This window comes from Heloderma suspectum, chromosome 4 (genome assembly GCF_057233095.1).
Source record: "Heloderma suspectum isolate Gila_16-S chromosome 4, 16-S_ref, whole genome shotgun sequence".
Lineage (NCBI taxonomy): Eukaryota > Metazoa > Chordata > Lepidosauria > Squamata > Helodermatidae > Heloderma > Heloderma suspectum.
In genome coordinates, this window is record NC_139461.1 from 161069125 (window position 1) to 161092907 (window position 23783).

Here is a 23783-nt window from a genome sequence, read left to right on the forward strand (position 1 = left end):
GGGGGTGGGGGTGGGGGTGGGGGAGGGGAATCCAATCCCTCCCCCACCCTCTAGCAGGTCCCCCTTTTTCTGCAGCGGCTGCAATGGGGCAGGGGCAGGGGCAAGGGGAGGGATTGGATTCCAGAGTCCCCTTCACAAGCTCATAAGAGTGTCTGTGGCCTCAGGAGGGGGAATCTAAAACTCTGTAGCCCTGGGATGCTCTCCAGGGACCGTAGGATTGCTCTCTTAGTTGACCTCAGGGAGAGGTTTCACTGAACGAAAAGAGCAAGTTTTAAGTGATGTAGATAAAGACGTTGGTTTTCCTACCATGGGTGTTATGTACAAAATCGAAAAAAAGATCTAGACTCTTTGTCTCATACAAAAGCTCTCTTGTACAAAATCAAATAGGGTATCTAAGCTGATTTGGATGCACCACAAGTTCCATGTGCGAACCTGGGAGGCAGTTCTTAACCTTAATGGTCACTTATGACTGCTAATGTGTTTATCTTCCGGTATAAAGCTTTTCCTTTGCCAGGGCTCTGGACTGGCCAATTCAGGAAGTGCATTGAGCACCTTAAATACATTAGTGACTAAGTAGTCAGAGAGGTCTTTTGCATGTTTTGGAGTTCCCATACTTTTGCATAGCAGGAAGGGTCAATAACATTGGTGGAGCAGTAGGTACGGTCATCAGTACAGGATACTGTATTCAACCTTGAGGCACTGATGGAGCAGCAAGAGATGTGGCTGGCACCAAGGCTCACTGTTGATCCCGAGATGCTGGCACAGACACGGGTGGAGCAGTCGGAGGCAGGCTCCTGCAGGCACTGGAGCAGGCTCCTGGATGGCAGGTAGTCTCTGAGGGTGAGGTTGGCTTCTCTGCCATACCTGTTGGCTCCTCAACAGTTTCCAACTGGTCAGAATGATTTCAACTCACCTGCTTCGAGAAAGGTTGACAATGAGGGCAAACCTCAACAATGTGCCCTTCTCTGAGGCAAAAGAGGCAAAGAGAATGCTAGTCAGACGGCAGCAATTTAGCCCCACAATGGATACACTTTCGAAATGGTGCCTTAAGGGCCATATGCCTGTGAGGGCGATCGTGAGATTGTGAAAAGTAAATAAAAAATAAAAAAGTTAAGATAAAGACAAATACTTCGATAGGTAAGAAGGCAGAATAAAACCTCAGGTTCAAAAACAACTTTCAGAACTGAACACAAGAGAAGTGTTCAGGAACCTCACCCCATCCCAGCTCAGGGCAGTGGAAAAGGCCCTTTGGGTGTTTGAGCTGGATCCAGTGGGTAGGCTGGTCCAGGTCACTTTGGACAATACCATGGTTGTTGCATACCTGAACAAGGAAGGGGGTTCAAGATTGCTCCCACTCATTGCTTTAACACTAGAAACTTTTCACTGATGTCTGCCATGTCATACTGGTCTGGTTGCAACGTTATCGGCATGGACATTACCCTGGCAGACCAGCTCAGCCAGGCCAAACTTACCTCCCATGAGTGGAAGTTGGACAGGTCAGTCCTGACAACTTTGCTTCACGCTTGGGGACATAGTTGCCACTCAGAATAATGCTGTGTTACAAGATTTTTGCAGCCAAGCAGGCTGCAGCATGGATTCGTTGGGGGGACACTTTTGTTCTGAGGTGGATGGGAGCCCTGTTCTACCTCCCCCCGCCTTTCCATTGATCATCAGGATTCTGGTGAAGATTGGGACGGATGGTACCTCATAACTCCTTGGTGGTCTTGCCAACTGTGGTTTGCCCTGCTGCTCAGGATGGTGCAAGGTCAGTACTGTCGTCTCTTATCACAGCCATCTGTAATGGCCCCAGGTCTGTAACCAAGTCACCAGTAGTTTTAGAGGGGCCTAGAGATCCATAATGCTTTATTAGTGCAATTCTCTTGCTAGTGGGCTTCTTGGCTGGTAAGATGAGTCAAAGGTTGATATCGCTGCCTCAGCACATTCCAAGATAAGCTCTGGTATCTTAATCAGGGCCTAGGATGCGCCTGGGAAGTGGAGCTCTGTTAGTGCTAAGCTACAGGTGTCTATGCTGGGAAAGTTGCAGATGAACACTTGCTGCTGCCATGCTGCCTCACTGCTACCCATGTATGATATAAAACCCATTTTACCCCTTGGCTCTGGGTTCAGAGAAGCTGTCTGATCCAACCATTGGGTATGCCTGTGTGCTGTAAGTACTCAAAGTCTCCTTGTAAGTAAACTTGGATCTCACTTACCACTTCCACAGCACCTCCAAATCTTAGCAACCCACGGCCAGGGCATAGAATCATAGAATCATAGAATCATAGAATAGTAGGGTTGGAAGGGGCCTACAAGGCCATCGAGTCCAACCCCCTGCTCAATGCAGGAATCCAAGTCAGAGCATCCCTGACAAATGGCTGTCCAGCCTCGTCTTAAAGGCCTCCAGTGTGGGAGAGCCCACCACCTCCCCAGGTAATTGGTTCCATTGCCGTATTGCTCTGACACTCAGGAAGTTTTTCCTGATGTTCAGCCGGAATCTGGCTTCCTGTAACTTGAGCCCATTATTCCGTGTCCTGCACTCTGGGATGATCAAGAAGAGATCCTGGCCTTCTTCTCTGTGACAACCTTTCAAGTACTTGAAGAGTGCTATCATATCTCCCCTCAGTCTTCTCTTCTCAAGGCTAAACATGCCCAGTTCTTTCAGTCTCTCTTCATAGGACTTTGTTTCCAGTCCCCTGATCATCTTTGTTGCCCTCCTTTGAACCCTCTCCAGCTTGTCTGCATCCTTCTTAAAGTGTGGTGCCCAGAACTGGACACAGTACTCCAGATGAGGCCTAACCAGTGCTGAGTAGAGGGGAACTAGTACTTCCCGGGATTTGGAAGCGATGCTTCTATTAATGCAGCCCAAAATAGCATTTGCCTTTTTTGCAGCCACATCACATTGTTGGCTCATATTCAGCTTGTGATCGACGACAATTCCAAGATCCTTCTCGCTCGTAGTGTGGTTGAGCCACGTATCCCCCATCTTGTAACTGTGCATTTGGTTTCTTTTTCCTAGGTGCAGAACTTGGCATTTGTCCCTATTAAATGCCATTCTGTTGTTTTCTGCCCAGCACTCCAGTCTATCCAGATCACTTTGAATTTTGTTTCTGTCTTCCAAAGTATTAGCTATCCCTCCCAATTTTGTGTCATCTGCAAATTTGATCAGCATTCCCTGCACCTCCTCCTCCAAGTCATTAATAAAAATGTTGAAGAGCACTGGGCCCAGGACTGAGCCCTGCGGTACCCCGCTCGTTACCTCTCCCCAGCTTGAGAAGGTCCCATTGATAAGTACTCTTTGAGTCCGATTCTGTAGCCAACTGTGGATCCACATGATCGTTGTTTCATCTAGCCCACTTCGAGCAAGTTTGCTCATCAGGATATCATGGGGCACTTTGTCGAAAGCTTTGCTGAAGTCGAGGTATATGATGTCTACAGCATTCCCACGGTCTACAAGGGAGGTGACTTGATCAAAAAATGAGATCAGATTTGTCTGGCAGGACTTGTTTTTGACAAATCCATGTTGGCTTCGAGTAATCACGGCATTGTTGTCAAGGTGCTTCCAGATGGATTGCTTTATGATCTGCTCCAGAATTTTCCCAGGGATTGATGTCAGACTGACTGGTCTGTAGTTCCCAGGTTCCTCCTTTTTACCCTTTTTGAAGATAGGGACAACGTTAGCCCTCCTCCAGTCATCTGGCACTTCCCCGGTCCTCCATGATTTCTCAAAGAGAATAGACAGCGGTTCTGAGAGTTCTTCTGCCAGTTCCTTTATTACTCTAGGATGCAGTTCATCTGGCCCTGGAGATTTGAACTCATTCAAAGTAATGAGGTGTTCCTTGACCATATGCCTGTCGATCTCAAGCTGCAATCCTGCCCCTTCAGCCTGTACTTCGCCTTTGCCAGGGGGGTCATAGACCCTCTTTTGGGAGAAGACTGAGCCAAAGTAGGAATTGAGCACCTCTGCCTTTTCTTTGTCATCTGTTATCATTTTGCCATCCTTATTTAATAGCTGAACAACCATTTCTTTCCTCTGCCTTTTACTATGCACGTAGCTGAAGAAAGCCTTTTTGTTGTTTTTAGCATCCCTCGCTAACCTCACCTCGTTCTCCGCTTTAGCCTTCCTGACGCCATCCCTGCAATTCTGTGCTACCTGCCTGTACTCTTCCTTTGTTACTTGGCCTTCTTTCCACTTCTTATATGTGTCCTTTTTTGTTTTCAGGTCATCCCTAAGCTTTTTGTGAAGCCACATTGGCTTCTTCTGTTGTCTTCCACCTTTTCTTCTTGTTGGAATTGTTTGTGATTGTGCCTTGAGAATTTCCTTTTTTAAAAGTTCCCACCCATCTTGGACTCCTTTTCTCGCTAGCATTGTTTGCCATGGGACCTTACTGATCATTGTTCTGAGTTTATTAAAATCAGCTTTCCTAAAATCCAGGGTACGCGTTTGAGTACACTCGGCTTTTGCTTCCCTTAGAACCAAGAACTCAAGTACAACATGGTCGCTTTCCCCCAGAGTTCCTGTAACTGCTACTTTATCCACTAAGTCATCTCTGTTGGTTAGGATCAAGTCAAGGATAGCCGATCCTCTAGTTCCTTCCTCTACTTTCTGTAGGAGGAAGTTATCCGCCACACAAGTCAGGAATTTCCTGGAGGGGCCATGTTTTGCAGAATTTGTCTCCCAACAAATATCGGGGAAATTGAAGTCCCCCATTACTACTACATCATGCTTCCTTAAAACATTGGCTATTTGCTTTTCAAAAGTTTCATCCTTGGCTTCTCCTTGATTGGGTGGCCGGTAGTAGACTCCGACCACCAGGTTCCTTTTATTCTTTGCTCCATTTATTTCAACCCAGATGCTCTCGATGGGGCTACCAAGCTCCTCCTCCTGTATTTCTGTGCAGAGATATGTATTTTTCACATACAGTGCAACCCCGCCTCCCTTTCTGTTCCTCCTGTTCTTTTTGAACAAGTTATATCCTTCAACTGCTGTATTCCAGTCATGAGAGTCATCCCACCAAGTCTCAGTTATACCTATCAAGTCATAATTTCCCTCCTGTATTAAGAGTTCAAGTTCATTCTGTTTGTTTCCCATACTCTGGGCATTAGTATATAGACATCGAAGACCATGTGCTTCATAGTCTGGCTTTCTTCCTACATGTGTCTGAAGACTATTATTGGGCGCTATCAGCGCTGTTCTCTCCATTGCAGTGCATGCGCCTACGTCCATTGTTACCCCCAACATTACATCTCCCTTCCCCGTAGGATTCAGTTTAAAGCCCTCCTGATGAAGTTCTTCATGCTGTGTCCAAACACATTCTTCCCAGCCTTTGTGAGGTGCAACCCATCCCTAGCCAACAGCCCATCTTCCAGGAAGTATAGCCCGTGGTCCCAGAATCCAAATCTCTCTCGTCGGCACCACCTTCGTAGCCAGTCATTCACCCGGAGTATTTTTCGTTCCCTTTCTATCCCTCTTCTAACTACTGGAAGGATGGATGAGAAAACTATCTGGGCCCCAAAGTTCTTGAGTTTCCTTCCCAAAGCTTCAAAGTCTGACGTGATCTCTTCGTAGCTCCGCTTGGCGGTATCATTTGTTCCCACATGGATGAGAAGAAAGGGATACCTGTCAGTGGGCTTTATGAGTGCAGGCAACCTTTCAGTCACGTCTCTAATCCGTCCTCCCGGGAGACAACATACCTGGCGAGTCCACGGGTCTTCGCGACATACTTGGGTCTCGATCCCACGCAGCAAGGAGTCTCCCACTACTACCACTCTTCTCTTCTTCTTCTTGTAGGCCTGGGTTTCATCGCCTCTGTTTGACTGACCTTTAGCCTCTTGCTCACTCTCATGCAGGTTCCCCTGTGATTCTTCCTCTGCAGGCTGTCCTCCAGTCTCATCTGCAAGTACCTGGAATCGGTTCCACAGCTCCACCGCTTCCACTGGTGCAGAGTGGCGTCTAGTTCTTCTTCTCCTAACTGTCACCGTTTTCCAAGGAGTATCCTCTACTCCATTTTTCTTCTCCTCAGCATTTCCCACTTCTGCCTCATCTTGCTGTTGCTCTTCAAGCTTCTGGTCTGCCCTTTGCTGCTGTAGTTCCCCCATTCTGTCCAAGAACTCTTCGTGTTCTCTTATTCCCCGGAGGGTTGACAGTCGCCGCTCCAGTCCACTTACTTTTTCCTCCAGCAGCGTGATCAACTTGCACTTGTTGCAGGTGTAGGCCATGTTGTTCTCAGGCAAGAAAACAAACATTGCACACACCTTGCAGGTCACCACCACTGGAGAGTCTTGTCCTTCCATAGCCCCTTTTCCCTTTTTGTGTCTAGCTTTGTGATTGTTCTAGACTAGCCTGTGCCTGCTCCTCTACTCAGTAGAGGTTAAAAGCAGAGTCCCACTGGTGTGGAAGTGTGTGTTACAAGACAAATAAATGGGAAAAAGTTAGTTAAAAAAAAAAATGTTAGGGGCCTCCCCCTTGACCTCCCCTGCCGAACTCCCCTGGCCAACTCCTGTTTGCTCCCCCTGTTTGCTCACTCTGATCACTCGCTCTCTGGGAGCTTGCCTGCTTCTGTAGTCCCTGGACCAGCTGGAGCAGCTTGCTCTGCTCTGCTCTGCTCAGCTGGGAGGCGGGAAACAGACTGAAGCTTCCCGCCCAGTCAGCTGCTGGGAGTACTCAGGCCACACCCCTCCAATTCAGTTGGAGCTCTCAGAAGCTCCTGGTGAGCTCACAGCCAGTCAGAAGGATAAAGGGCAGCGCCCTGGGCTTCCTGCAACCCACTTACCTCTTAGCCTCTGTCTCCTTTGTCTCCTTTGTCTCTTCAACCACTGCAACTCCCCTGGCCAACTCCTGTTTGCTCCCCCTGTTCGCTCGCTCTGTTCGCTCGCTCTCTGGGAGCTTGCCTGCTTCTGTAGTCCCTGGACCAGCTGGAGCAGCTTGCTCTGCTCTGCTCTGCTCAGCTGGGAGGCGGGAAACAGACTGAAGCTTCCCGCCCAGTCAGCTGCTGGGAGTACTCAGGCCACACCCCTCCAATTCAGTTGGAGCTCTCAGAAGCTCCTGGTGAGCTCACAGCCAGTCAGAAGGATAAAGGGCAGCGCCCTGGGCTTCCTGCAACCCACTTACCTCTTAGCCTCTGTCTCCTTTGTCTCCTTTGTCTCTTCAACCACTGCAACTCCCCTGGCCAACTCCTGTTTGCTCCCCCTGTTCGCTCGCTCTGTTCGCTCGCTCTCTGGGAGCTTGCCTGCTTCTGTAGTCCCTGGACCAGGCATACACCATCCCTTCTCATCAGGGAGAATGGCTAGATCCAACACCCAGACCTAGCAACCCTCCACGTAATGGCGTGGAAGATCCAGTGACAGAGACTGGATTGGTCCCGGCATTAATAAAGAGAATTCTTGATACTGCTCATAAGCCCTCCATATAGCGTTTGTCTGCAAGTAAATTGACCGCTTTTTCTGCCTTCGCTCACGCTCAGGGCTTCCATCCACTCAAGTTGCTCACTGCACCAGATACTTCAATTCCTCCTTGCACCAGATACTTCAGTTCCTCCTCTCTTTTCAAGAAAGGACTCAAACTGTCATCTCTAAGAGTTTATTTATCAGCTGTCTCTGCTTTTCACCCTCCTGTTGAGGACATTTCTGTCTTCTCTCATCTGACAGTGAAGAGGTTTCTGAAAGGGATCAGAAACGTGGCACCACCCATTTGCTCTACAGTACTGAGTTGGAGCCTTTCTGTTGTGCTTATGCTACTTTCATCCAAACCCTTTGAGCGACTGTCAACTACAGACCTACACCTCCTGTCATGGAAGATGGCATTCTTGATGGCCATCACATATGCACAATGGGTTAGTGAACTCTGTGCGCTCAGAGTAGACCAGAACCTGTCTACACCTCTGGAATCGTCCCTGCACATGCTCGATGTTCATCATGCCCTGGCTTTTTATAAGTTGAGGACTGAGCAGTTCAGACTGTCGCCTTGACTTTTTGTCTGCTACAGTGGCAAGCATAAAGGCTACCTTCTTTCAACTCAGGCCTTCGCTTCCTGGGTCATCAAGACCATTGAGCTATCATATGAGCTGGCTGGACTTGAACTGTCTGCCCCTGTCCAAGCTCATTCTACTCGTGCAGTAGCAATGTCAGTTGCATTCAACTGAGGGGTTGCCATCTCTGAAGTGTGTCTTGCTGCAGTCTGGTCAACACCTTCCACCTTTCTTAGATGTTACAGACTGAATGTTCAGGCTATAACTGACTGTACTTTTGGTCATGGCATCCTTTCATCTGTTTTGTAGTAGGACACTGACCCACCACCTTGTAAGTTAGCTTGCTACTCCCCCATATGTGTGATGCATAGAGATGACAAAGAAAGACAGGTTGCTACTTGTAACTGTAGTTCTTTGAGTGGTCATCTGTGGATTCACACAACCCACCTGCCGTCCCGTCTTTGGTATCATACTCAAGTTTGATGTTGGGTATCAGAGGTATTTCCTTTAGGTTCCAAGGCTACTGTGTCGGTGGTCTCAAGGAACTGAGGGAATAAGTGGGAACCTGCTGGGGACATGCACACTGGGGCAGTGGGGGAGGGGTTCCCACCAAAACTCCTCAGCTACAGAAGTTTCCTGAATTGAGGCTCCGCACAGGCGCAGAGCCTGTATATGTGATGCATATATAAGCACGAAGAACTACAGTTACAGGTAGCAACCTGTCTATCTCAGAGCTCTCCATCTATCCCAAGCCCTGCCAGGCAGGGTGGGAGGAACAACAGAGGCTTGTTGGTGTCTTTTTTCTCTCTAAATCCATGTTGAGCTAGAGAAGCTCAGAGGTTCATCTAGCTCTCATCCTGGGCTTTGGAGAGGCTTGTGGATGCAGTAGAACAATGTTCTCTCCTCTCCCCACCCACTGGCATCCACCCTTCCCATCCTACCTGTGGAGCTTTCCATGGCTGCTAGGAATGGGGGAGGGGAGGAAAGTCCATGATCGGATTTCCTCTGCAGTCATAGCTCTACAGTCTACAGCCACAGAGATCTGCAGCATCCTATGGCTTCCCAATTACTATTTGGGAGCCATAGGTTTGTTCTCTAAATGAATTCAAGTCTTCAGGATCACGTGAATCACATCTTAGAGTATAAAAGGAACTTGCAGATATAATCTCAAAGCCTCTCTCTATAATGTTTGAGAGTTCTTGGAGAAAAGGGGAAATGCCTGGAGACTGGGTTCAAATTATGAGAAAGGAGATTGTGATGAAACATGATGATACGAGCTGTTGAGCTCAGTGGAGCAGAGTGCCTTGGAAGGCGACGGACTCTCCTTCAATAGAGGGTTTTAAGCAGAGGCTGGCCACCTATTTGGGATGCTGTAGCAGCATAGTTCCTGCATTGGCATGTTGGATGGGGAATAAATAGAGCCCTGTGGAAATGCCATAGCAGAAGTGCCACGGGACAGAGCAATAGTCCCCCAGCACCATCTTCTGGAATCAACCATCCAAGTAGGAGCAGAAATGCTGCAACACAGTACCTCCAACACCCAGCCCAGATAGCCTATCCAGAAGTGTTCCGTGGTCAATGGTATCAAAAGCCACTGAGAGGTCCAAGAGGACCAACAGTGTCAGACTCCCCCTGTCCCTCTCTCACTGTGTGTCATCCCACAGGGTGACCAAGGCAGTTTCAATTCCAAAACTAAGCCTGAAGACAGATTGAAATGGATATGGAAAATCAGTTTCATCCCAGAGTGCCTAGAGTGCTTGAGCAAGTGGTCATTGACCACTCGCTCAAGCACCTTACCCAAGAAGGGAAATGTTAACAAATGAGGAATGTTTCTTCAGGAGCAGCCTAATAACTGCCTCTTTTAAAGAGGTAGGCACCACCCACTCTTTTGGAATTTACAACTCCATGGGTCCAGGCAGACATCCCCTCCCTATTAGATGTAATAAGTCAGCGAGGGCAAGGGTCAAGCATACAAGTGGTTTGCCAAATCCAACCAAGCACCTTGTGAAATTTATCCAACATAACTTAACCAGATGGTGTTCTGGTCATCAGCCATGACTTAGACATCACAGTTAGTGATGTGTGCAACTTCATCTTCTAAATGCGTCACACATTTGTGACAGCGTGCCACCCAAGGGTACAGTCAACTCTCCCTCCAAGCCAGGTTGCAACAGGCCCCTTGCCATCCAGGAAAGCTCTGCTGAACAGTGTGAAAGTGCAGTGGAGGTGGAAAACAAATCCTTATTTGCCACCCTCACCACCACAGAATAGGCTCGATAATGAGCTCTAACCTGTTTTTGATTGGATTCAGCATGAGTCTTTCTTCACTGACCTTCTACCTGTGATCCCACTTGCTGCATTGCCTTCAGCATGTTGGCTATTAGAAGGCAAGCTGCTTGTCTTCATCTGGAAGATGGGAAACCATGCATCAGATAATACTCTGAAAGCAGTGCACTGTAGCTGCAAATATGGGAAATGCTGAGGAAGGAGGTCTTCCTGTAATGCCTCTGGATTACCCAGGGGCCTGTCTGGGTACTTGCCTGTAGGGAAAAATAGTTGCCCAAATTTGCATATGCAAATTAAAAATGAGCATAATTTACATCAATTATGCATGACTGAAGCACTAATAATTATTGCACTTATAGCCTTTAAATATGATAAAACATTCCCAAGGTATCCTGCTATCCTATTTCTGTAATACCTTCATCTGTATCCCTTTCTCCTGCCTTTTTTCCATGCTTCTTTTTTAAGCTGCAATCCTCTTCACATTTACCTCAGTGTAAGTCCTATTGAACTTAATGAGACTTACATCTGAGTATATTTAGAATTATGTTGTAACTTTGTTTTTAGGATTTCATAAGACACACACCATGTTTGGCAAAAGAACAGCTTGCTGAATACCATGTCCTATTTGCTTGAAAAAGGGCAAAAAGGACACCCTAAAATAAGCAGATAGGCATTTTAGCACTCCTGTGATATTGCAGATCTGAAGTTGGATACAGAAAAGCTCTGCTGAATCCTCTTCACCCAAACAGGGCCTAGGGGCATTGCAATTCTTCTTTCTTCCCCTTCCCCTCTAAGATTCCAGCAGTCGGAGACTGGACTGAGGCCGGGGGGGGGGGGGGACGACACACCACTCAAGCAAAGGCAGCAGCATCTTTGTGTTTGTTGTGCATGTGTGAGATCTGAGTGTTTGCAGGGTATATAGACAGTATCCCTCCTATGCTGGATAGATCAGTGAAAGCATTACATGTACATTTGTCCACTATAAGAAGATGCAGCCACTATGGGCATTGGCCAAGAGGTCCAGCTTACCCAGATGGCAGTATAATGTACACACTGTTTCAGCAGTGAGCATCACTATTCATTAGGGAAGTAGGAAAGGAAAAATGTGTTCTTTTTACTTCTTCCCTGCTATCACCACACAAAACATCCCCTCCTCGTGAGCCTTAAACAACAGTGCAAGGGGGTGTATTTAAAGGGTGGGGGATATCACAATGTTTTACCATTTAGGGCCAAACTAGGCAGCACTACAGTACACCAGGAGTGGGCAGACAGTAGATCTTGGGCTGTTTTGAATGTCAACTCCCAGCATTCCTCACCATCGGCTGTGCTGGCAGGAGCTTATGGGAGCTGAAATCCTACACATCTCGAGATCTACCTACAGAACATCATTCATGCAAGTCACACTTGTCTAAACAGTTATTTAAATGTAAGTTGCAGGCAAAGCGTTTTACACTCTTTAATCATAATGATCCTTACAACAACCCTTTAAGGTAGGCCACTCTTATTTCCATAAGAACATGAAAAGTACCCTGCAGAATTGGAGCAAATGTTCATCTACCCCAGCTTCCTGTTCCCAACAGTAGGCAGCCAACCAGGTACTTTCGGGTCACCCATAGCAGGGCATGGGTGGAGAGGAACAACACCCTCCTCTCTCTGGTTTACCCCCAGCTTCTGGCATTCAAAACTAAACAGATTCTGTTCAGCTATCATGGCTAACAGAGCCCTGGTTTCTATTTTACAAAGGAGAAAGTGAGGCTGAGACACAATGTGGGACATGGGAGAGGGCCTTCTCTGCTGTGGCAGCCCAATTATGGAATGCCCTCCCCGTGGAGGCCAATTGGCGCAGACATTGGTTTCATTTCAGCACAAGTAAAAACATGGCTTTTTACCAAAGCCTTTGAGGGCTAAATGCATTCCCCAAAATAGCACATTGTTTTAACTGTCTTATTGCTTTAGATTTTAATTGGTATTAGCTTGTTTAATGTTTAATATGATTTTAGCTGTTTAAATTATTTATTGTTTTATACTGTTTAAATTTATTTTATCTATATGCCACCCTGAGATCCTAATGATATACAGCAGGACATAAATGTTTTAAATAAAATAAATAGCCTTGCTCAAAGCCATACAATTGGTGGCAAAAGCAGGACTTGAGCCCAGCACACCTAGATAGCCATTAGGTTCACGCATGGCTAACATGTTGCTAACCCACTACACAAGACTTCCCCAACCTGGTACCCTTCAGATGGGTTGGACTACAACTCCTAGCATCTTCCAGCAAGGGAGTTATAGTTCAACTCATCTGGGAGGCACCAGTTTGGGGAAGGCTGCAGTATACCCCTTTTCGAGCAGACAGGTTTCAGTTCATGGGAGTTCAGGCAAAGGCAGTAGTGATCATGGTAACAGGCACAGGGTCCAAGCACAGGCAATCAGTCCAGCATATGGAGTCAGGCAAAGCAGGAGTGGTTAAACAGGCAGCTGCCAAACACAAGCAGCCAGATATATACACAATCCAGCAGCAGAATCATGCAGGAGTCCAAGGTCTGTAGCACAGAGGTTTAGTCACATAATGTGGTGCAACAACAAAGCAGGAAGAGCAGATAACACATTGTTTCCAGCATTTGGCAAGCTCTGACTAAAGGCTTTTAACCACAAAGGCTGCTGAGCCCCACCCATGCTCAGCTGCTGTCCATTAGAGCTCTCTTGCCAGAGCCCTACTCCAGAGGAGTTGATTTCTCCCAAGGAGACCATCTTTGTAAGCCAGCATTCCTTCTTACAGGAGGCCTACTGGCTTTTTGCCTGAGGCAATGATGCTCCTGGGAGTGAGGGGGTTGCTCAGCATCTGCTCTAGAATCAGAGTCCTCTCCTCCTGACAGGCTCCTCCTGGTCTGGTGCTGGCGACTGATCTAGTGTGCCCTTGGTTTTTGGAGGCCCTAGTTCTTCCTCTGAAGAGGATTCCTCTAGTGAGGGCATGGCAGAAAGAAAAAAACTCCAAATAGGGAACTGCAACTCAGAGAAGCTGGTAAGTCCCTTATCTGCAGCAGGGCCCAGCCCCGGAGATCCGGGGCACCACAGCAAACATATGGGCCCTAATGGGCCCTCCCCCCTCATAATGCCACTGGGACTACCCTGTACTTATTAGTAAATATGTCAGAACTGTGAGAAGAATAAGAAAAGCTTCCCTAATCTTGGAATTGAGATTTGCTTCTGATGAGAGTGACTTTATGTTCAGAATGTTTTTAGCCATTTGAATGGTTTTGTTTATTTTCTCAACTTTATTGTTGGTTAATATTTATTGTATTGATGATTGTAATTTTTCTGTATCCCTGGAATCCATTTTTTGGATGAAGGTACAGTTTATAATTTTTAAAAAAATAAAATGAATTTTTTTGTAACTGAGAAATGTAAGCAGATATATTTGTATCTATTGATGCAATGCACATAAGGCGATGCACATAATTCAGCACTCCAGACAAAACAAACAACCATTAGTAGTGCATCCAGTTTATACATTTTATACATTTAAATTTTTTATAGATTTTTAATATTCTAAAAACATACATATAAACAGATTTTAAAACGTTGGTATAAAACACCATCTTCAGTTACAAATAAGAGCATGCTGCAATACCACTTATAAACTGAGCCAGAGCCAATCAGGACCAAGCCAAGCCTCAATGAGGCTTGAGGAAACATGGGTTAACAATCAAGCACCTCTATACAACAACCAATCAAGCCGCATTCATAAACATCATGGCTTGTTTCATCTCATCCTTTAAACTGATACCAAGTTTCACATTATCAATAAGCATTGCCTCCTTAATCTTTCTCCTTTGGAGTCTCCGTTCAGCTGCAGGCACCAAGATCTTCACTAAAGTTGCACTGCTAGCATCTTTCTCCCACATCTGAAGGGACCAAGGTTTAGCACGTGTTTCATTATACTGAATATCTGCCAAGTGTACCTTATGTCTTTTTAAAAGAGGTCTTCCAGTTTTACCAGTGTAAAAAGAGTTTCATTCCAAACATGTAAATTTTATAGATAGCTCCCTTAACTGTATACTTCCCCTTACTTTCCACATAGATAGGGCATTCCCGTGTCCAGCATTTGTTGTCATACAGCTGAGACTTCACAAGATGTTGTTTCAATGATATTGGGGCAGTACAAACAACATTAGCCTTGATGTTTCAGCGATCAAGAATCTTTTGGGCTTCCCATACAAACCTGTCTGTCGCAGATGGGGTTTTCAAAACAGTCAGTCCTCTGATATACCTCATACTTCTAACAGCTGGAACAAATAACCTATAACCCTTGACCTCTGCCAGTTTTACTGCTTTTTGTTTTGATTCTTCAGCATAATTAATTGTAGACACTCCAACAGATCTGAATCAAGCTCTTTACCACCTGCCTTTTCACTAGCACAGGGTGTGCAGACTTACAATTCGATAGTATGCCCCTTTTCATAGGTTTCCTGTACCACCTTGTTTTAAACTGCCCATTACAGATCTTTAATTCCACATCCAAAAAGAGAAGCCAACTATCTACATTTGGCTGCTCCCATGTTAATGTTATACAGTCAACCCCATTCATTGCATCAAACTCTTTATCTGCTTCTGTCACTGTATGTGTTATAGTTATATCATCTATGTAACAGCGATACAGGAGGATATCACAATCAATACAGTGGCTTTCTTCACATGGAGCTTTTATCCTGCGATTGAGATTGCTCCTTCATAGAAGTTTGTGGGCTCTTTATGTGACACTGTGACCCTTCAGGGTGTCTCCTGCACTAAATGCCCTTTGTTCGATTTTTAAATAGATCACAGATAATGAGCTATCGAATTACCCTGTTGTGTTCTGCTTCTGTTCTCTCTGTGAAAAGAGGAAAAGTGACAAGAAGAGGAGTGAGAAAGATAACGGAAGACTCAGATATGTTGAGAAGGCGGGGGAAAGAGGACAGGGGAAAGGAAGCCGGTGAAAAAGGGAGTCGTCATGATCCTGCATTTAAAATGGAAGCAGAAAGCCCCATTTTAAATGCAGGATTTTAGGCTGGTGTAGAGATGCCCAGTGTCTTTCAACTGAGTTTATATATGCAATGGCCAATAATGGTGCCAATCAATTTCCCATTGCTAAAGCACATTTCTGTGAAAAATATTCATCATTAAAGTGAAATACATTACACTGTAAACATGCAGCTATCAGTCCATCAGTGTCCTCAATATTGAAGCAATAGCAATTAATCAAATGGTAATTCTCTTTTAAAAGTTATATCAAACTGGATCTTGCTCCTTCATTATCCACAATGGAGTACAATGTCTCAGTGTCAATGCCCTCCATATGCATTGTGTCAGGAACTCCATCTGATGCAATTCATCTAATAGTTGCTTGGTGTTTTGCAAATGAGCTGGGACACAATTTTAAAAAGGGGTTAACATAATTATAGTCAGCCAACAAACTCATCCCCTTCATGGATCACTGCCTTGTTGTGGCGAAGGGGCTTGCGTAACTCAGTGAAGCCATAAGCTATGCCGTGCAGGGCCACCCAAGACGGACAGGTCATGGCAGAGAGTTCTGACAAAATGTGGTCCACTGGAGAAGGAAATGGCAACCCACTTCAGTATTCTTGCCAAGAAAACCCCATGGAACGTATCACAAGGCTAAAAGATATGACGCCGGAAGATGAGCTCCTCAGGTCGGAAGGTGTCCAATATACTACTGGGGAAGAGCAGAGGGTATTTCCAAGTAGCGCCAGAAAGAGTAAAGCGGCTGGGCCAAAGCCGAAAGGACACTCAGCTGTGGATGTGTCTAGTGGTGAAAAGAAAATCCGATGCTGTAAAGAACAATATTGTTTAGCAACCTGGAATGTAAGAACAGTGAATCAAGGTAAGCTGGAGGTGGTCAAACATGAGATAGCAAGACTGAACATCGACATCTTGGGAATCAGCAAACTAAAATGGACAGGCATGGGCGAATTTAATTCAGGTGACCATCATATCTACTACTGTGGGCAAGAATCCCTTAGAAGAAATGGAGTAGCACTCATAGTCAACAAAAGGGTGGGAAAAGCAGTACTGGGGTACAATCTCAAAAACGATAGAATGGTCTCAGCACGAATCCAAGGCAAACCATTCAACATCACAGTAATTCAAGTCTATGCCCCAACCACTGAGGCCGAAGAAGCTGAGGTTGATCGGTTCTATGAAGACCTACAACACCTCCCCCCACTTCAAGACCGGAACAACCCCATCTTCTGCGCTCGCAAGAGGAGCGCAGAGCGACCAAAAAGGGGTGTGTCTGGGGGTGTTCCAGGGTGGGGAGGGCAGAAATGCCTGTATGACACATCCAGTGTGTCGTGCAGCAGCCTCCTCCCCCGTTCCATCCTCCCGCAGCTAGACAGCCGCAGTCAGCTGTCTAGCCAAAAATGCAGGGCAGGAGAAGCATGGAGGGAATGATCCCCTCCATGCTTCTCCTGCCCTGCACTGGATAGGCAGTCGCCTCCAAGTTCGGAGGTGGCCTCCTATCTGAATAGGATTGCACCCTAAAGTTATAAGCATATAGAAGGACTGACTGTGATGGGCCAGCAGACTGAGTTTGTTGTTGTTGTTGTTCAGTCGTTCAGTCGTGTCCGACTCTTCGTGACCCCACGGACCATTTCCCATTCTATTGTTTTCTTCGATTTCTTTGCATTGTTCATTTAAGAAGGCCTTCTTGTCTCTCCTTGCTATTGTCTCTCCTTGCTTGCTAGAAGTGGGGGGAGGTCGATTCCCCGGGAATCAACCTCAGAGCACGGGCTCCTAGGTCGGTTCCCAGAAAACCAGATATCCTATGGCTATCTAGCTGCTGTCTAGCAGCCATAAAATTGCTCCCTTTGTTTCTAATAATAATTCTTTCCACCAGTTTATCTGAAACAGATGTTAAGCTAACCAGCCTGTAATTTCCTGGATCCCCCCAGATCACTTTTAAAAAATTAGTGTTACACTGGCCATCTTCCAGGCCTTTGGTATAGAGGCTGATCTGAGGGACATGGTGCATATTTTGGTTAGAAGATCAGCAACATATTTTTTAATACAGATTTTATTGAATTTCAAACAAAACAAAATCAAACCAAACCAAAAACTAAACTAAAACAAATTCCATCAGGATTACATCTTCTTACCATACAGTTATATTTTAATGGATATACAGACGTCACAGGTTGTTGGTGTTACTAGATGTTTTATCAGATGAATTCAGGATTATTCTTCATTTATTTACTTCCTTATAAAAGCCATAGGATTTTATAGTGCGAGGGAATCAAATATTGATGTTCTGTTCTGTTCGTATATGTGATAAAGTCAAACCATATCGCATGGAATGAATCGTGTTTGCTTTGACCCCTGGCCACCTTCAACTTGTGTGGTATTTTTTCCATTATAGCAGTTTGCCCAACCATGGCATACCAATAATCTAATCCCTTCCCAAACCTAGCTATTGTGGATCTGGCAGCTATGAGTAAGTAAGTAATCATGTCCTTACTGTTTAAACAGCCTCCCCTATAAACAAATTTAATACTGCTAGAATTGGCATATGTGGGATATTTTGGTTTGTAATATGGCCAATCTTTGCTGCCACTGCCTGCCAGAATGGTTGGAGTTCTGCACAGTCGCACCACATGTGCCGGTATGTTCCTGACTCCTGGCATCCCCTCCAATACTGAGGAGAAGTTGAGTGTGTCATAAGTGCGAGATGCCTTGGAGTCAGATACCACCCATGAACTGTTTTCAGTGACATCTCTCTAGTTTGGGCTGATACTGATTTATATGGAGGCTTATCCCTTAGTTGCTGCCAGTCATAGTCATCTACTTTAAAGTTCCAGTTTGTTTCCCACCAAGTTTTTTGTGGAGTGGTTAAATCACATGTGAAGTGCAGGAACTGTTTGTATGTTACAGAAATAAATCCCTGGGTCTCTCCCGAGTTCCCTACCATTAATTTTTCAAACATAGTTAGGCTTGTAGTGACCTCATTTTTCACCGTAGGGGAACTAAAAAAGGACTGGAGTTGGCAACTCAAAAGCCAGGTCAATGTTACGTTGCCCAACTTTTTTTTTAAAGCCTCCTTTTTTATTGGTTGGCCCTCCTCATAAAATTGGTACAGCCGATGGAACCCTCTTTCTTTCCATTCAGTGACATTATGTGTCCTGGTCTTGTTACGGAAATTAGGGTGACTTTCCACTGGGAGTAGTGGTGACGTCCCCTGGGAGAATTTTGCTGCCCACCTTGTCCAGCTCTGGCAAGTGGTTGTATAAACCTATTTTCAACTAGGCCCCTAAGGTCAGTTTTATATTTTAGCAATAGGTGCTCGCTTAACAATATTCCCTTTATCTCTGTGTTTTCCACTGAAACCCATTGCTTTCCCTCATCTTTTAAAATTATGCGGATTGCCTGCTGAAGTTGACAAGCATCATAATAGAGTATCCCCCCAACCCTGCTGCTGTGCTTGCAGGTGGAGTAGGGCTGCTCTAATCTTTGGGCGTTTTATGGCAATGATAAAAGTATTAATTTTTTTTCTGCCGTTTATTTAAGTGCTTCTGAGGGATATAAACTGGGAGTGTTCAGAAAAGGAACATAGGGTGAGGGAGGACTGTCATCTTTACTGCCATCAGTCTATCCATTATAGAGAGCGTCATTAACCTCCGTTGCCTTATGTCCCTGTTGATGTCTTTCCGGACCTTTCCATAGTTTGCTTTGTAGAGTTTGTTTAGATTTTTTGTAACTTGCATCCCTAGATAAAGAAACATAGTATGGACCACTGGGATCTCCATCAGATCAGAGAACAGGCGTTGTATTTTTGGTGCGGTATTGAAAAACATGGACTCTGATTCTGAATAATTAACACATAGGCCTGCTGCTTGTGCAAAATCAGTCAGAATTAATTTAAGTTTAGCTGCAGCTGCTATCGGGTGTTCTGTATATACGACTGTGTCATCCGCATAAGGGCTTATCGTACGGGGATGTATCCTCACCCTGTATTGATCTAGTTCTTGATGGGAGGGGTGCCCCTCCTAGGACACCATTAAATACTGCAGTTAAATAGGGTGTCAGCGTGTCCTCGTAAGTTTTATAAAAATGTGTACTGAGACTGTCTGGGCCAGGCGACTTTGCTTCCTTTAAATTTTTTATTTCCTCGCTGACATCATTTAGAATAGGAGAGTCCATCAGCCTTCTATCCTCCCTGCCAACAGTCAGTGACAAGTTAATTGAACCTTTAAAAAATTGAATACGTGCTGGGGGAGGCGAGGAAGTGTCATAAACGTCTGCAAACTCCTTAAAGATTTTTTGAGTATTATATATACATTCCCCTGTCGCTGCCTGGATAGTTAATATCTGATTTCTCACCCTTTTCTTTTGTAATCTTCTTGCCATCATCTGAGAATACCCCCCCCCCCTTCATAAAACTTCTGTTTCAGATACAGGAGACTAAGTGTTGTCTGATTTGTCTCTAACACCTCCAGCTCTTTCCTCTTAGCTTCAATTTGTTTATATAAGTACCTAGAGCCTGTTCGTGCATACTGTGAGGATAGATCTGCTATTGATAATTCTAGATATTTACTTCTTTTTGAGACCTGTCTTTAACCATGCCTTCTCCCGAATGGAGACCCCTCTTATAGCAGGTTTCATTGCTTCATAAAGGAGGCTATTTGAAATTCCTGGAGTGGAATTCTCCTTAAAATATTGTGTAAGCGCCTCCTGAATTCTTTCTCAAATAGTCTCATTTGCAATTAATAATGGGCTAAAGGACCAAGATGGTGTGCTTTGGGGCAGGTCAGAGACCAGAGCCAGTTCTACTGCCACCAGGCTGTGGTCTGTTATTTTAATGATTCCAATATGGGTTGATCTAACAGTCTCTAATAAGGATTTGGGGGTTAAGATAAAATCTATATGACTTAGGGTCTGGAATCTCGATGACTGAAATGTGAAACTGTTATCTCTAGGGTTGCATTCACTCCAGACATCCACGATGCCCCTATCTCTTAACAATCATAGCAGAGTCAGCTGCTCCTGCCCCTTTTTAACTTCTTTTGACATTCTAACATTTCCTCTTCCACTTTGGATCAATCAAGTCCCTGTGTGACATACCTCTGACATTCCAGTTTAAATCTCCCCCTAAATTAAATTTAAAACTTTTTTAAAAGAACTTCTACAAGAAAATATATGTTGGGTTTATATTCTATTGTATATACCCTTCAACTGTTTTGGATTACAGCTCCCACAATCTCTGACCATTGGCTGGGGTTGTTGGGAGTTGTAGTCCAAAACATCTGGAGGGCACCAGGGCCCCTTACCCCTGGTATCTACACATTACTAAATGCACTGTATAACACGATAATGGGAGCAATTACTTCATCTTCATATATTTGTATATTTATTAGCAATAACATTGTTCTTTATATTATAGTATGGTTGAAATATAGCAGCAAGCTCAAAACATATTGGGCAATCTTCTAAAAATGAACCCAGTCTTTTACAACACCTTTCATTCTGTTGGAAACTGGAAATGCCAATCAAACTGCATTAGGATAGGGCCCACTGGTCCATAATGCTTTCTGTCAGCTTCCCATGTTTATTTGAGCATTCATTCCAGCAGAAATTCTCTGTGCACTCCTCTTCTGGGGTAGACACAGATGAGTGTTGCTGGGTCTCTTCTTAGTGTAGAGATCACCAAAGGACGCTTATTTTATTTATTTATTTATTTCATTTCTATACCGCCCAATAGCCGAAGCTCTCTCGCTTGTTCTTAATAGCATAAGCACATCACAAAACGGAGTGCTATCTAAAATGTAGACAGAGGCTGAAACACAGAGTCTCTTTCTGTTTCAGATTCCAAGATTCATCCACACAACTCTCCACAATAGAGAATGAAGCTGCAGAACTAAAAGATACAGTCGAACAATTGAAAATAAAAAACAATGTGAGTAACCATCAAAGCGAATGCAAACTAAACTAATTGTACTGTTACCAAACTTAAATATCAATTTAGGGCACAATCCCACGCAAGTTTAGAAAGAAAAAAAATCCCTACAACTCCCAGGGAGTTGTAGGGACTTTTTTCTGTCTAAACCTGCATAGGCTTGCACCCTTAATGTTCTTATCCTTTTCCCATCCTTTAATGAATGGGTGGAGTCATGGGAATGAATGATTGTCCCAAAGCATTGGCAATTTTATCCAAGGCGTTACATATGAGAACCACTTCTATGTGGCCTAAACCCAGACCTCACTGGGTGGTGCAGTGCCACATGCTTGCAGAATATGAGATGGGCATTGTTTCTGATACCACCTTTGCCTGGGCCAAGCAGTGGGTGAAGGTGATGCACTTATTCCTCACTGTGGCGGAGCAAATGGGACCAACACAATGACAAGGCTATTTGCAGTGCCATGTGTTGTTCAAACTTGTGGGATTAAACTATGCTTAAATTCAGTTCCATTAAGATAATATGATTTGTGCAGGTGGTAATGTGGGAACATAGAGAAAAACTAGAGAAGCAGAAATCTGCTGTTGAAAAAGTAGAAGGAAAACATTTAGACTAAGAGAAAAAAAATGTGAGTAATAGATAAATCAGGGTCCAGTGAAAATGTAGAAAAGGTGAAGATAGGTATTTTCTGCCCATGTTATTGACATGGAATATATTGAGTTATAATATGTTATGGGTAGAGATGTAAAATTTCTGGAAATTTTGAAGCCATGGAAAAAAACACACACACATCCTTTTTGTTTTTTGGGAAAAAATGACAATTGGGGAAAAATGGAAAAAGAAGCAATACTTATTTTTTTAGCGCTCTTTACAGATCTAAAGTCACTTTGTTGCTTTACGGCAGCCTTCCCCAACCTCATGCCCTTCAGATATGTTGGACTTCAGCTCCCATCAGCCTCAGGCAGCATGGCCGATCATCAGGAATGCTGGGTGTTGTAGTCCAAAACATCTGGAGGTACCAGGTTGGGGAAGGCTGTGTTAGGAACATAAGTTATATTATGCATAACTTGGTTTGTTCATAAATTATCATTAAAATTAAACACTTTTAAAAGGAAACTTAGAAAGTAATTCTATGGCCGCTAGACAGTGGCTAGACGGCCATAGGATATGCCGTTTTCCGGGAACTGACCTTGGAGCCCACACTCTGAGGTCGGTTCCCGGAAAACCAACATCCCCCCCATCCTCCACAGTCACAAGATGAGCTGAAAAGGGGTGTGGCTGGGGGTGTTCTGGGGCGGGGAGGGCATAGCTACGTGTACGACACATCCAGTATGTCGTATAGCAGCCTCCTTCCCCACTCTGTGCTCCTGCAGCTAGATAGCTGCAATCGGCTGTCTATCCAAAAAAGCTGGGCAGGAGAAGCGTGGGGGGAAAAGTCCCCCACGTGCTTCTCCTGCCCTGCTTAGGAAAGGCAGTTGCCTCCGAATCTGGAGGCGGCCACCTATCTCAATAGGATTGTACCCTTAGTAAATTTGTAATTATTGTCTGAATAAGCTATGCTTTTAAATTTAATATACCAAACATGATAATCTTATGAGCAAAGCAAGTTATACATGACATATTTTAGGTTCCTATTTTATGTCTGATGAGGAAGAACTTCAGCAAATAGTCCCTGAAACATCTGAATCATCCTAGAAGCCAGAAGAAGCAGGAAGAACTGGAGACAGAGGAAGACTGGTGTGCAGCATCTGCTCCTATTTGTAAGGAAGCGTAGGGAAATTCCTAAACCTGTTCCTGTTTGTGGGGTGGAGTTTAGGGAAATCTCATCTGAAGGAAAAGCTACTGAGATTTTATTTAGCCTGGAAAAGCTCTCTCACCTATTAGGAATGGTAAGCAATCATTTGTAATTTAAGAAGCTTTAAGCAATCTCATCCTATTATTTGAAGAGTGATGTTTTACTCACTTTAGTAAATAATTTTTGTTAATTAACATCTTATTTTTTTATACATTTTAAAAGGTTGTCTCTAGTGGTGGTGTCAATCCCATGCCTACCCCATAAGAACCAAGCTACTCTTTTAGCTACAAAAGGTTCATTCTAGTGGCAGCAGTTACAGGTTTTATAAGTGAGACAGCATTCGCTAGTAGTGGGGTCTAATTGAGAACTTTATTACTGTGGCAGTGAGTTCTGTAGACCAAAGCCTAAAAGTGTGTGTGTGTGTGTGTGTGTGTGTGTGTGATAATCCACATGCTGTTCCATTGCATTTGATGGTAGTAGTGGGATAACCTATAATGTTTCTTTCACATGTGGGTTTTAGATTGGGGCATCTCTACACCAGCCTAAAATCCTGCATTTAAAATGGGGCTTTCTGCTTCCGTTTTAGCAGGATCACGGCGACTCCCTTTTTCACCCGCTTCCTTTCCCCCTCCCCTTCCCCCTCCTTCTCCCCATATCTGAATCTTCCATTATCTTTCATTGATCTCGCTCCTCTTCTTGCCAGTTTTCCTCTTTTCATGGAGGGAACTGAAGTGGAACACAACGGGATAATTTGATAGCCCATTATCTACGATCTATTTAAAAATGGAACAA

The 23783-nt window shown here is 44.7% G+C and overlaps 1 protein-coding gene across 5 annotated transcripts in view; it reads left to right on the plus strand.

Annotated features, from left to right (window-relative positions):
* RRBP1 (ribosome binding protein 1) overlaps nucleotides 1-23783 on the plus strand; it is a 214478-nt gene that overhangs the window by 124751 nt on the left and 65944 nt on the right. For all 5 annotated transcript variants that reach the window (XM_084854812.1, XM_084854811.1, XM_084854813.1 and 2 more), the window contains one exon: nucleotides 21105-21195. In XM_084854812.1, coding sequence (XP_084710938.1) covers nucleotides 21105-21195 — 91 coding nt within the window. The remainder of the gene's footprint in view (nucleotides 1-21104; nucleotides 21196-23783) is intronic.